Below are 13,414 nucleotides of genomic sequence, written 5' to 3' on the forward strand. Positions count from 1 at the left end.
TGTAGGTGGCTAAATGTTACCTTAACATCCCTCACATATGAACTTTTCTAATCTCACTAAGCTTCTGATATCCGACATGCTGTTCAAAATGTATATTTTTTCACCCCAATACTGTTTAAATGTTTTCCAAGACTGAGCAGTGGTCACAATACTGTCTACAGCAAGTCATATATTCGGCAAGAAATCAACTAAATAAGAATGCATCTCAGCGAGCCTTAAAATTTGAGCAGCCTTTTTGCACTGTTAAGGTGTCAGAATCTCTCACACAACGTAGCACCCAAATTGGGACAAATTCAGTCGTTACATCAAGACCAAAGACCAAACTCATAAGTGGGGTGCTTTGTTATTATTACCCCTTGTTGTCTAGTACTTCAGTTGAATTTATACATTATATTCATGTATTGTTCCGTACATCTGCTAGTTGGTTGATGAGAACTTTGTGATTGGACTGGGAGCCTCTACAGTCACACTCAGACATTTGAGAAAGGTTATGCTGAGATAATCTATAGGGCACCCCTCCGTCTCTACTCACGTTTCATCTGGCCTTCTCTACTTCTATTACCATGGCAGCCTTATTAGCCACACTTGATCAGGTCGTTATGTAATAGCTCTTGTCAGGAAAACCTATACAAACCTCCATTACAATGGTTACATATGTTAAAATTTAGAAGGAGAACATTTCCAAAAAGTGAACAAAGAATAAGTATTTTCAATGGAAATGGAGATAAGTAACGGTCCTCCTGGACAAAGTCTGGTGTTTATCTGACCTATTCACCACCCGGAACACCACATGGTTTTTCTCAGTATATTTAGATGTCACCACAATGTCTTTTTTTGACCATACTTTCTGCACAATTTGACGTTCTTCTACCTATTGTGCTGACAAAAACCCAAAACAGTACAAATCCCTTTTAATGATAGTTGATGGTGGTTGTGTTGGTATCAGATGTAATTTACTTGAATAGGGACTCAGTTGAGAGGGCCATATTTTTTTGATTGCTGCTGTTCAAATATGGTTGCCACAACATAGATTTGAAAAAAATGGGTGAGTTAGGAAAAACAGTGTGGCACACAATACATGGACAACACATGCACAGGCACGTTTTTTTTTTTTTTTTTTTTGCTAGATCCTCCCAAAAAAAGTAATAAAGTAAACAGTGATAAAAATGGTTTCCGAAATATAACCAGGTTTAACAGTTATAAGACGTTGGTCAACGGTTTAAATTGGAAATAATATTTACTTCAATTATTTAAAATATAATTAAACCGTAGCTATAGGAAACCTTTAGTTTTCCTATACACAATACTTTTTTTAGTTTTCCTATACACAATACTTCTTTTGTGGCAATACATGAAGTTTGTGGTATTCTGGTAGTGTCATTTATTATTAAAGCAACACTAGGTAATTTTTCAAACATTACAAAATATTTTCATAACATTTGTGATAATATGTCATCTGACAACTGGTTGAATGACACCTCTTTTATATCTTGAGTCTGTATCACTTTCACTTGCACTAACTAACTTTGAGGAAAATGGCAGGTAGAGGTGGGAATCTGTGGGCACCTAAGATTTGATTACGATTACGATTCAGAGGCTACGATTCAATTATAAATCGATTATTGACAACCCCCCACCCCCCCAGCTATTAGCTGATTTTAATGTTTCGTACATTAGTTACAAAAATTGTATAAAAATCCTCACAGGCTTTAATGACTGTTTCAATATCAAGTTAACAGTTCACAACAGTAAATAAAATACCCAAGTCCCCATTCTGTATTAGCAGCTTTCAACTACATTCAATTAATTTAATGTTGTGAATCAACAGTTAAAGTTGTTAAAATTGCTCCCGATATTTCATAATATTCCTTCTGTCTACTTTCAACATCTGAAAGTTTTAAAAGTGTTTCATCATTTAAAGATAGATTAAAGTCAAGATTTTGCCGATTTAGGAGTATTTAAAAAAGTTAGTTTGGTTCGCTTGGAAGGTTCGCTACAACAGCCTTCCGGGGAAGTCTACTGCTTTAAGATGGCGTCTGTTTAGTAACGCCGGCAAGTCTCTCATTTCGCATCTAGATCTTTATACATGTGATATCTACCATAGCATTATGTGGACGTAGTTTGTAGCCGCTGTCGGCGGCAGTCAGGTATTATTGTTTTTTTATCTAGCGGCATGAGTTGAGCCAGAGCCGAGAGTTGAGCATTGTCATTACCCGGGTGATAAAATGCATGCTGTTTACTCTCGGTCCGTTCCTCATTGCGTCCGCAAGACCGCGCTGTGTTTTAGTTCGGCTTTACTTGGCGTATTTCAATAATCGGAATTTGGATGTTTGTGAATTGTTCTCTAATCTACCACGGCCGAATTGCGAATAATCAAAGAATCGGAAATTTCGCACACCTCTAGTGGCAGGAACCTTGCAACACAAAAAACTACAAATGTGCTGACTGCTGTACAGCATACGTCACTTCCCCCTTTCCCCATTCGTTATAAAGACGGAAGTCGAAGTGAACGCTTTCGCTGAAATGCTGCAAAGAGGGCAGCGCAACTAAATAGACAAAAAGCTTGTTCTGAGTAGGCAAAAAAAGAGAGGCTACCAGGATATACAGAATAAACATTTGCCCGGCTTCCATTCGCTGGCGTGACACGACACCCCCTCCCAAACGAATTCGTCTGCACTGATAAGTTTGGGTGGGGTTTGAGGGGGGTTAGCCATACTAAGCCACACGGTTGCTAACCATCATATGCTATTGTTTAGCCACAACTGGATTCATTACCTTATTACTATTCGTCCTTCACACAGCCGATGGAAACAGTAATGTTGTTTAATCCATCTCAAAGCGACTGGGAGATTGATTTTTGATTCATTCATGATTTTACGACACTTTTCGGGTGTTCGCTGGCCCTCATGGGAAACACAGTGCTGGTCCTCATGAGAAACGCAATCTTCCTTTAGGCAAAACACTACCGCTTATGTCCACCGGCATAGCTGATATCGACCAAAACTGAAAAGCTCCCAAGTGTTGCATTAAAAAATTGATGTTACCGTAAAGAATTGTTAAAACTTTGAATTATTTTTTTCACCTATATCACAGTTATGCTATGCCAAAGGCAAGGATTCTTAGCACTGACAAGGCAAATAAGTTCACAGAATGTTGCATGGTTAGTTAGCAGAATTCTGCAAAAACGACATAGAGCTGTGACTGGTTTCAAGGAAACTTTCTAAGGAATTACAATTTAGGTGCAACAAATAACACAAAACCAACAAAAACAAATTTGGTGTTTTACAATGTTTTTTTTCTTGCCTCACTTTTCGTCGCACTTCTGAGTACAGTACTATTTTAAATTGAAAGTTTATTTGGTGTTTTCTCCTCAGGACCTCGTCACTCCCTCCCCTAGACTGGCCACTGCCAAGTCAGTTTGGCCAGTATGAATTGACGATTGAAGTGCAGCCCAAAGCACACCACCGAGCGCACTACGAAACAGAGGGCAGCAGAGGAGCTGTCAAAGCTGCGTCAAGTGGCCATCCCATTGTCAAGGTATCGCATTTGACAGTTAACTCATTCACTCCCAGCCATTTTCACCGGTGCAACCCCCTGTGCTCCCGGCCGTTTTACTGGGTTTTGACTGATTTTGCAAGGTCCACAGAAATTTCTGTTCTATTGCTACATAAACATGGAACCCACCAAAAGAAAGATTAGAATCTCTTCTTTCAGCAGGAAAAAATGTTAGTTCATATCTTTATCCATTCTTTAGAAATCAGCATTAGAAAATAGATTAGTTTGAGCAATTTTCCTATTTCTGATGAAAAAAAAGAAATTGAGCTTTTTGTGAAAGCATGCATTTCAAACATAACTTTGACTTTAACACAGCTATTTTTTTGCTTTAGTTACATCCCAGACATCTCAATAATGTTTTCCTTTTACAAAATAACATAAACAATAAGACAAATAGAGCTTTTGATAGCAACGTAACAATTTATTTACACATAGCTAACTGAGAGGTGGCGCTGTTGTGGCCGCGACAGCCGGGTAAACTTTTCCCTCATTGCCGACTGTCTCATAAAGATGAATTTTCTTGAGTGTCTGCGGGCTCTGCTCGCGAGCAGCACAGACTTAACGGTGGTCCCGTTCGTTCTGCTCGGTAGTCCGCGCCTGGCATCCTGGACATCGTCTTCCGACGGCGCCCCGGCCGTGCGGCCTAGCCGTTCCTTGCCGTTGAATCGGGTTGCGGGTCTTACCAAATGCGCTACTGCCCTTCAGTGGCCAGTTTTATTGCTTTAAAATGGATTTTCAGCTTTTTGCTTTGGAGCTAGGGGTGCAGCTATTGATTATTTTAGTAGTCGATTAATCGATGAACTAGTTAGTTCGAATAATCGAGTAATCGGATAAGGATCATGAAAAATTAAAATACCTTAGCTGAGCCTCAAACGGTATAAAAAAACTAGATAAATGAGGGTCTATGTACAACAAAAGAACAATTGACTAATTTACATAGCAAACGTCCATTAGCTTAAATGCTATAAAATGCTTACAATTTTTTTTCAAGGCTCTTGACAAATGGTTCAGACTCTATTCCCACAAAAAAAATGGCTAAATATACCTATAACCTAAATTACGAATGCATTAAAAAACATTAGCTCAAACAAAAACTTAGCTTACGTTGGTCTTAACAGGAAGCAGTTGGATTCAGCCATGTGAAATGAGGCAGACCAGAGGGCAGTGTGTCCACCCTAATCAATGAAACTAAATGTAAACACTTTCAAAATAAACCATTACAACGCCACTTTGATTAAACGAATACTCGAAGAAACAAAATTTAATTCGAATATTTTTTTTCTAATTGAATACTCGAGTTAATTGATTAATCATTGCAGCACTATTTGGAGCTAAATTGAATCAGAACCCAGAGATGTCTCTTGTGAAAAAAAAACGTAAAAGATGTATAAATACGTCTTTGGGACACTGAAACAATTACAAATAAAAATTCATACGTTTTTGGGAGCAAATGAGTTAATAAACAAGATGACACAAACACACAATCGTTCTTCCATACTTTAAGTCTATTTTTTACGCGCCTGGCTTGCACACATTCAATGCACACTGACCAATTGCACGGACCATCCCAAAGTCTGCGACTCACTGAAGTCTGAGTATGGCTGTAATTCCTAGGAATGTACTGAAAGTTAAATTCATAGCCAAGACCGAATATTGGAAACACTTGGTCGAAAACCAAAAGCCGAATAATACACATGTATACAATTCATTCATTCATTTATTTTCCATGCCGCTTATCCTCAAGAGGCTCGCTGAGGTAGCTGGAACCTATCCCAGCTAGCTACGGGCAGTAGGCGGGGTACACCCTGAATTGGTTGCCAGCAAATCGCAGGGCACAATGAGACGAACAACCATTTATGCACACACTCATACCTACGGACAATATGGAGTTTTCAATCAGCCTACCACCACGCATGTTTTTGGGATGTGGGAGGAAACCCGAGTCCCCGGACAAAATCCACACAGGAACGGGGAGAAAATGCAAACACCACACAAGGCCGGAGCCCAATATTGAACCCTTGATCTCAGAACTGTGAGGCGGACGTGCTAACCACTCGCCCACCGTGCCAACTGTATACAATTAATTTTTTTATTTCATCAAAAAAAAAAAAAAAAATGTATGTTTCATTATTTTCTGATTAATGCCCTTTGCCCTGGCAATATCCCGAAGAAACATTTTCACCCTGTCAAAAGCCTCAGCCACAGAAGGGGTTGGTATAATGAGAACAACTTCTTTTTTTTATTTTCGTGTCTGTGAGCTTCCTATACTCGTCGTATTGTTTGTAGGACAAGTGGCTGATTAAAACTTAGGAAGAAAAATTCTTCGGTGGTGTGCCCCCTCAAAAAAACCTCAGCAGAACTGATTTTACGGACTGCTATCAGCACACATTTCTTTGATATCTCAAAATACTTCAAAACCGCGGACATGTCGGTTATTAGCCATGAGTGTTTGCAAGACAGTGTCAAGCAGCATTTAGAGGACTAAGGTTCTTCATAAAGATACACGATAATATCGGTCACCGATAATTATCGGCCGATAATGGCAATTATGACGTCACACAGATAATCCAGATAATAAAAAAATTCAACCGATAATGCAATCCGATAATTATATACTTGATTTGGCCTCCAAATGTGCGCAACCGAAGAATTCAGCACGCCGCCTCCTCAACCCCTCCCCTCTCTGAAGCCCCTGAGGGAGGAGGGGTTGAGGAGGCGGAGTTACACGACAAGAAGTAGTTGAATATTATGGCGGCTGTTACTAAAAAAAACGACGCTCTCGCCATCTGCGAAATATGTACCGTAGAAGTTCCACAAGGCAGAAAGAAAGCGTCCTCATTCAAAACCACTAACCCAGCAGCCATTTAAACCTGCATCACAAAGATTTTTGGAACGAATACGAGGCTGCTGCTAGCGGGAATGCTAAAGCTATTGTAAACACTAAGATAAACTACAGGGCTTGTGACGATACAGAGTTGGGCTGTTTGGGAATGCAGCCCAAGGCGGGTGGTAAATTCGCATCTAAGGCTAAACACCGGCACGACTGGAGACCGATAGTCGGCAAGTAGCCGTCTTCCGACGGAGCCCGCCGCTCTGGCCGGTCCGGCAGGCCGCCGCCGAGCCCGGTTCCCCGGCCTCGGGACCTCCAGCGAACACCCCGGTTTCGTGGTGCGTTCCCCCACGGCGTGCGAGCAGAGCCAGGACCCGAATACGCCGCGGCGAACCGGCCGGGGCGGGCGGATTATCCGGTACGAACGTAGCTGCCGCCGCCGCCGAGACAAGACACGTTTTTTTTTTTTTCTTTCTTTTTACCTAAATGACCCGAGAGCCAAAGCCCTGGATAAAAAAATAATGCAGTTTATACGACCACCATTCTTCATGAAAAAGTGATGTCCAGTAAGCAAGCTTATCATGACGGCACAGTGGTTAGATGATAATTTAAACATGGAGAAAACGAAGTCAGCCAGTCAATAATGCATTCAGTATGTAAAATGACGAGCGGTCAGATGACTTTGTAATGCTGCTTTTATTTTCGGCTTAACAAAACTCGGGCACAAAACAACACACACGCGGATGCGAGCTCCAACTCCGTCCAAATAGTACTGCCGTGTAGCAGTTTAGCTGCTGTAAAACAAATGTCGCGAAAGCCGCAAATGTAAACAAAGCGTTGCAGAATGGGTACATGACATCTCGCTCTTTTGAGTTAATCAATTTCACAGTGTGCAACAAAGCATATAACATTAGCAATAACTTCAAATTATTTAACTTATTTCTCTGCTCAATTACAGTCACAGTAGATAATCAAATTCTTAAATCAATATTCTGTAGCCACAAATATTATTCAAAATCTTTGCTTCTTCCGTTTTTTTTTTTTTTTTTTTTTTTTAGGATTAAGTATAATAATGTATTGCTTAAAACAATGCTGTTAAGATTATTTTCAGCTAGCTATTTTTCTTCCAAGAAATCTGAGAGAAATACATTTGAAGCGATGGCAGATCATTTCACTTATTGCCAATAGATTTACACTTAAAACTGACTAGTTTTAAGGAAGTGTGTTTTGCAGTGTATTAATGTTATATATGTTAGGAATGGCTTACTTTTAAAGGCATTTTTGTCCAACTTAGGTATTTACTCTGTAAGTAATTGTTGCCAAAGGTTTACCATTACACAATGTCAGACAATCTGTCATTATTTAGATGTTTGAATTGACGACTTGTTCATATTTTATGTTGAAAAAAAAGAGCAATAAATCATATTTTTGGACAGTAATATTTTCTTTTGTGTATACTTTAAAATTTTACATAAATCTTTTAATAGAATTATCGGCTTGACATTATCGGTTATCGGTTGGAATGAGGAGGAAATTATCGGTTATCGGTATCGGTTGAAAAATGTATTATCGTGCATCACTAGTTCTTCACATTATTTGGTAGTAAACTTTCGGTCTTCAAAACATTATAACCAAAAGCCGGCCGATGGTTCTGGCGCCAAATTTTCGGTCAGAACGCCAGTCATTCCCAGAGTGTGGGATTTTCCTAAAATGTGAATTTCAAGAGAAATTAATTTATATAAATGTCACATTTTATACAGGAACTTCCATAGCGAAAATAGAAGTTAGTAATTGGCGAACTGATGATGTCGTACGCCCACTACTCCATTCATATTACAATACAATATTGTGCTTATGACTGATTTGCCATGGTTACTGAATGCCCACACTGCTGCAACGCAATGCTCTGGATTACATGTGGTTGTTTTTTTTCATTTTTCAAAAAAATCTGATTAAATTATTCAAAGAGTCTGCATATGACTGAACGCATGATGTCCATGTTATTTTGTCCTTTGGCATTTGGCGAACCGTAGCAGTGAAGGAATTGAAAACTTGCAATACATAGTGTCACCTTCACAGAGCGCTAGACTTACAAAAACCTCCAGAATTTTGAGGAGAACATTGCCTAAGACTTTTGCAGAATGCAAGATGGGCTAGATTTAACAGGGAATGTCTGCACCTTCTGACTTAAGCTCACAGAAAAATACTATATACGCCTTACTGCCCTGTTTATTTTGTAATTAAACCAGTCTGAAGGAACATATTTGAAAGCCACGTAGTTCACCTGTTACACCTTTCAGTTGTACGCAAAATAGGAGAAACAGATCAAGACAAAATGCTGCTGAATTCAGCAGCTACTTCCTCAGAGTCAGACTGTTTCACCACTTTTCAGGGATTTCCTTCCGCATTTCAAACACAGTGTGCTTTCACCGCAAGCGTAGAAACCCCCCTTCTTACTTGGAATAATCTTCATACTTGAGGTACAGATGCCAGTAACTGATAATGCTCTAGAACTATTTTTCACCGCCTCCAACATCCAGGCGTTTCCTCAGTAGTTCTTAACAGATCAGTGGAATGTTTAACATTGTAAAGCTGCTTCAAGCTGGTAATAACTAGTGTATGGTTTTACTTTACAAATAGATTTTAGTGTGCAGTCATTTTGAGGCTAGGACTATCTTTGCCTTGTTGAAGAATAAAAAAAATTGGAGCAACTCAAGTGAGAAATAGTAAAAGACCTTGTCATATTGATATTTTACTGTTGTGGTAATAAGCATGTCTCTGATGGATTAAAGTAGAACCTGTTGTGAACTATTGCTGAGTTTCTTCTGGAAGTCTCTCCCAAATTCATTCATTCTACTAAGATTTTACTATTGACAGTTAAACTGTATTTTGAACAGTGAAGAATGCTTATTCATTTAGAAATAATGTCTGTGTAGTTCATAAAGGTTTCATAAGGATGGCAGCTTGACCTTTGATCTGATAACAATTTGTTTTAAAGCACAAATCTTGGACCGGATCATGAGTTTGTGGTTTGTCTTTAGGGCCTTCTTTTGCGTCACCTTTTGTTGGGTAACAGGGTGTTGAAAGTTCAGAAATGTGTTAATTATGCAGATTGAGTACTGGAGGGAACACTTACAACAATTGGTTCAAAAGGTCAAACAGATGTTGGCATAAAATCTCTTGAAAATAACTCGCAAAACCAACGTTTTGTTGTATTATAATTGCCGCTTAAGAAGAAGCCTGTCTGTTCTCACATAATCAGTCAGGCATACTCCCCTTCAGGCTGATAATTAACTATTTCAACCTCAGCCTGACCAAGATTCTATCCTGCCATATGTGACGATGCATAATTAAGCGGTCAAAGTTTGACAACCAAGATTTGCTGTATTCTTGGCCTAAATTCTAATCCTTTGATTAGCTATCGAAGTTGTTACATTATTCTGTTCTGTTTTATACCATTGTTGGCCATTTTAGAAATAAAAATGTATATAATATGGCTTCCTAGTTACCGTCATTTAAAAATAAAGCACTGTAGTTATGATCTACTTTAAAAAGTAAAACTTCCTTTATTAGTCTTGCTAACTAATAATTTTAAGTAGACATAATTCAGACTCTTATGTAATTCTTAGTCATTCTTAAGTTCTCTTTAGTAACTTTATTCCTAAATTATTTTATCAAGTTTATTGTGAACTTGAATGAATTGGATGAATTACCTTGTATGATCAAGTTTGTTGGCCGTACTGAATTTTCTGAGTATACTGAATTTGATAAATTCTGAGAACTTAGCCTCACTTCCGCTGCCTTCAAAAGTGTGCGCCGGCAACTGGTCAGTCACCCAGGGTGTTTATCTTAATTGTCTGTGCCCACTGCTGTCATTGCGGTGGCCAGGGTTCGATCCCTGGTTAGAGAAACTTATTGCATATTTACTTTAATTGTAGTCCTGTTTGCTTAAACTTTTCAGTTTTAACCAGTTGTTTTTCTAAATTTATTTAGCCAAAACAGCTGTGGAATTTTAAAGATACTATAGATGCTCTTTAATAATTCATATAATAATTAAAATTTTTCACAAAATATGACATTTTGATTTTCTGCACAGAATCTCAGAGGAGCCCTTTTTACTGAACACTGTTCAAGACCAAGAACTTGTCTAGTTTTATGTAGCTTGATTACTGTAATGTGTTGGTCTGGGAAAAAAAAAATCTTCCAGACAAGCAGTTAAACATCAGCCTATTGTTAAGCAAACATTTTTAGTATCAGAACTTGCCCTCCTGATCTCATTACATCCTATGCTTCATAGGCTAGGTTCATAAGGCAGGTCTTTTTTAATGCAAAATTAGGATTTTTTAATCATATCTTTTTTTTTTTTGGCCCATTCAGACTGCCTTTGTTCATTGAGCCCAATTCAAGTAATACGCATGCGCACTAATTCTCAGTCCGACACGCGCTGAGGAAACTGACCGGCATGCGCAGAAGCATCAAAACATATAACTACACATGCTGGCTGTATGTCATTCCAGGGTGATCATATTTTGATTTCCAAAAAGAGGACACAAATAACAGACATCAATAATCCCCGTTGAGTCTTATATTCAAAGTTTACATGGGCTGATAGAACGCATGCGCGCACTGTGCGTGCATGATGCATGCACATAAGCCTTACTTGTGTGCGTCAGTTTGCCCTGACTCGGCCATGTAAGCAATACTGAAATATTGCTCATTTGGCATACAGAAAGAAAGTCGAGCATTATCAGGCTTATCCTTTTTCTTCATTTTATCTTTTTATGACTGTGGTCAAGCCCGCCTCCTGCATAAAAGCCGAGTTCAAGCTAGGTGCTAATGCACAGCTACATTGCTGCTGTCCTGCCTGCTGCTCTCGCTCTTTGCTGATGTAATTGCTGCATGAATTTCGATTTAGGAGACTTGACAGTTCAGACCGCCGCCACATCCTGGAAAAATGTGGCCCAGATCGGGTTTAAACCACATACGAAAGTGACCCTGATCGGATTTAAAATGGTCCACTTCTATGCAACCTTTCACGTACAGACCGTCAAGTTAATGCCTCACTCGAGTCGGAAAAACAAAGAGTCGGAAAAAACACGAAGAAATCGGATTCGTGCATTAAGACCTGCGGTATAACCCTAGCCATAGTTTGCTTTAAAGTGTACCGTATGACATAATAATTGTTTTCCCAAAAACAAATACTACGTATAGGCAAAATAGACACCTGCTTTGTGCTTTGCACACGCTTCATATAGTCTGAGGGCAGAACTGAGTGGAACACTCGAAGGGGTTAACTTCAAGTTACTTGACCCACTCGCAAGGGGGTCAGAGCACACAAGAGTGTAAACAAGCTTGCACATATCGTGTTCCCCAGGTGCACTCAAGGTGTGGATAGTGCTATTCCCCAGAGGCATAATAACACGTGTGCCAGCAAAGTCAGATAACAGCTTTGCAATTTGGATAATAATGAAAGCATAATCGATTTTATAAACAATATTCTAAGAATTGCAAAGAGGAATACGCAATGTGAGTTTTTTTTTTTTTACTGTTTCAGAAGCTGCACCACCCTTTTGTTACAGATTTCCCCCTTTCATTCCTGTGAGCCCTGCACTCTATTCTCCGTGGGCCTTGACTCTAGTGGTGTGATGTCACCCGATGACGCCACAGCAGCCGTGTGGGCATGGCCGTGACTTCCTTTTGTGACTGTGCCACGCACCACTGAGCTGCTTATCAACAGAAAAACAGGGTTGAGAACAGGGACTGCATCCTAATTAATTTTTATAGAAGGGGATTAGGGCCACTGAAGAAAAAAAGGGACAAGATTAAAAAAAAATGTGGTCAAGATTCTGAATTTAAAAGTCACAATTCTGACTTTTTATTTTATTCTCAGAATTCTTACTTCATTCTCAAAATTCTGGAATTCTGACTCTAAAAATAAAATCAGAACCTTGCCTATCTATTTACCTCTTCCGTGCCCCCAATTCTCTTCCGTAAATTTTATTTGAAATAATGTAAATACATTAAAATTTAAAATTAATCTGAAAATATATATATATATATTTTTTTAAAGTTATGAACGATTGAATCATTCATTGATTATCATAGTTTGTTATTGTTTCAATTTGATAATCAAATAATCGTAAAAGCCCTAGTTGGGAGACATATTGGCTCTCCCAAGTAAACCATCACTACAATATAGCCAGCGACAAAGATGAATGTGACACCGCTGTTTTAGGAAAGAATGATTCACACTTGAAGCCTTTCCTGTCTACTGTATATCTACAGTAGCAAAGAAACTCACAGGGTTTACATTTGACAGGCATCATTCGAGGTACTTGTTCTTAATCACTGACTGCTGAAATGAGCTAATCTATTACATCCAGCTGCAGCATTCCATAGTTTTGGGCCCGATGTTGTTATTTTCTGTAATTAAAAAGATATTGCAAATAACGTGCATGTGTGTAGGAAATACAAAAGTCGTGAGAATTTTAATTTAGTAACAATACCATACCTTTGATCAACAGATCTTTTTTTTTTTCATATAACATTGTATTGTGGAATAGCAACGCCTGTCCCTGACTGTGGCCACGTTAGCCATTCCTCAGGGACTTGCTACAGATCACAATCGGTGCACCTGTTGCTAGGAGACGTATAAATCCAAAGCCTCTCTGGCTAGCTGAGGTATCCTTGTGCGTATTTAACCAGCTTAATTGAGTGCTGCTGCGCCCACACAAATACAAGGAGCACTTTGGTATTACCTGCTACCAGGCCACAGGGATGGAGGTGAGAAGACCTAACATAAAATCTGGCATGTGTGTCACAAAAGAACATGTGAGAACTGTGCAATAAGTGTCTACTGTAATAACAGAAGGATAGACATTCCATTCTTTTTAAAACATATTTTTACTGATGTTAACACAGCCTTATAGCCCTAAATCTTTAGCTGCACTCAAACCGGCCTCGTTTTTTTCTCGTTGCATGATGGTTTCCCATACAAAGTCAATTTAATCGCACGTGAAAGGGTGATAG

General features: G+C 39.0%; 1 protein-coding gene across 1 annotated transcript in view; it reads left to right on the plus strand.

The window, feature by feature from the left end:
- The window catches only part of nfatc3a (nuclear factor of activated T cells 3a), a 108,061-nt gene that overhangs the window by 28,347 nt on the left and 66,300 nt on the right, over positions 1–13,414 (plus strand). Inside the window, exon 3 of the mRNA XM_057854415.1 lies at positions 3,375–3,537. Coding sequence (XP_057710398.1) covers positions 3,375–3,537 — 163 coding nt within the window. The remainder of the gene's footprint in view (positions 1–3,374; positions 3,538–13,414) is intronic.

Source organism: Corythoichthys intestinalis, chromosome 1 (genome assembly GCF_030265065.1).
Source record: "Corythoichthys intestinalis isolate RoL2023-P3 chromosome 1, ASM3026506v1, whole genome shotgun sequence".
Taxonomy (NCBI): Eukaryota; Metazoa; Chordata; class Actinopteri; order Syngnathiformes; family Syngnathidae; genus Corythoichthys; species Corythoichthys intestinalis.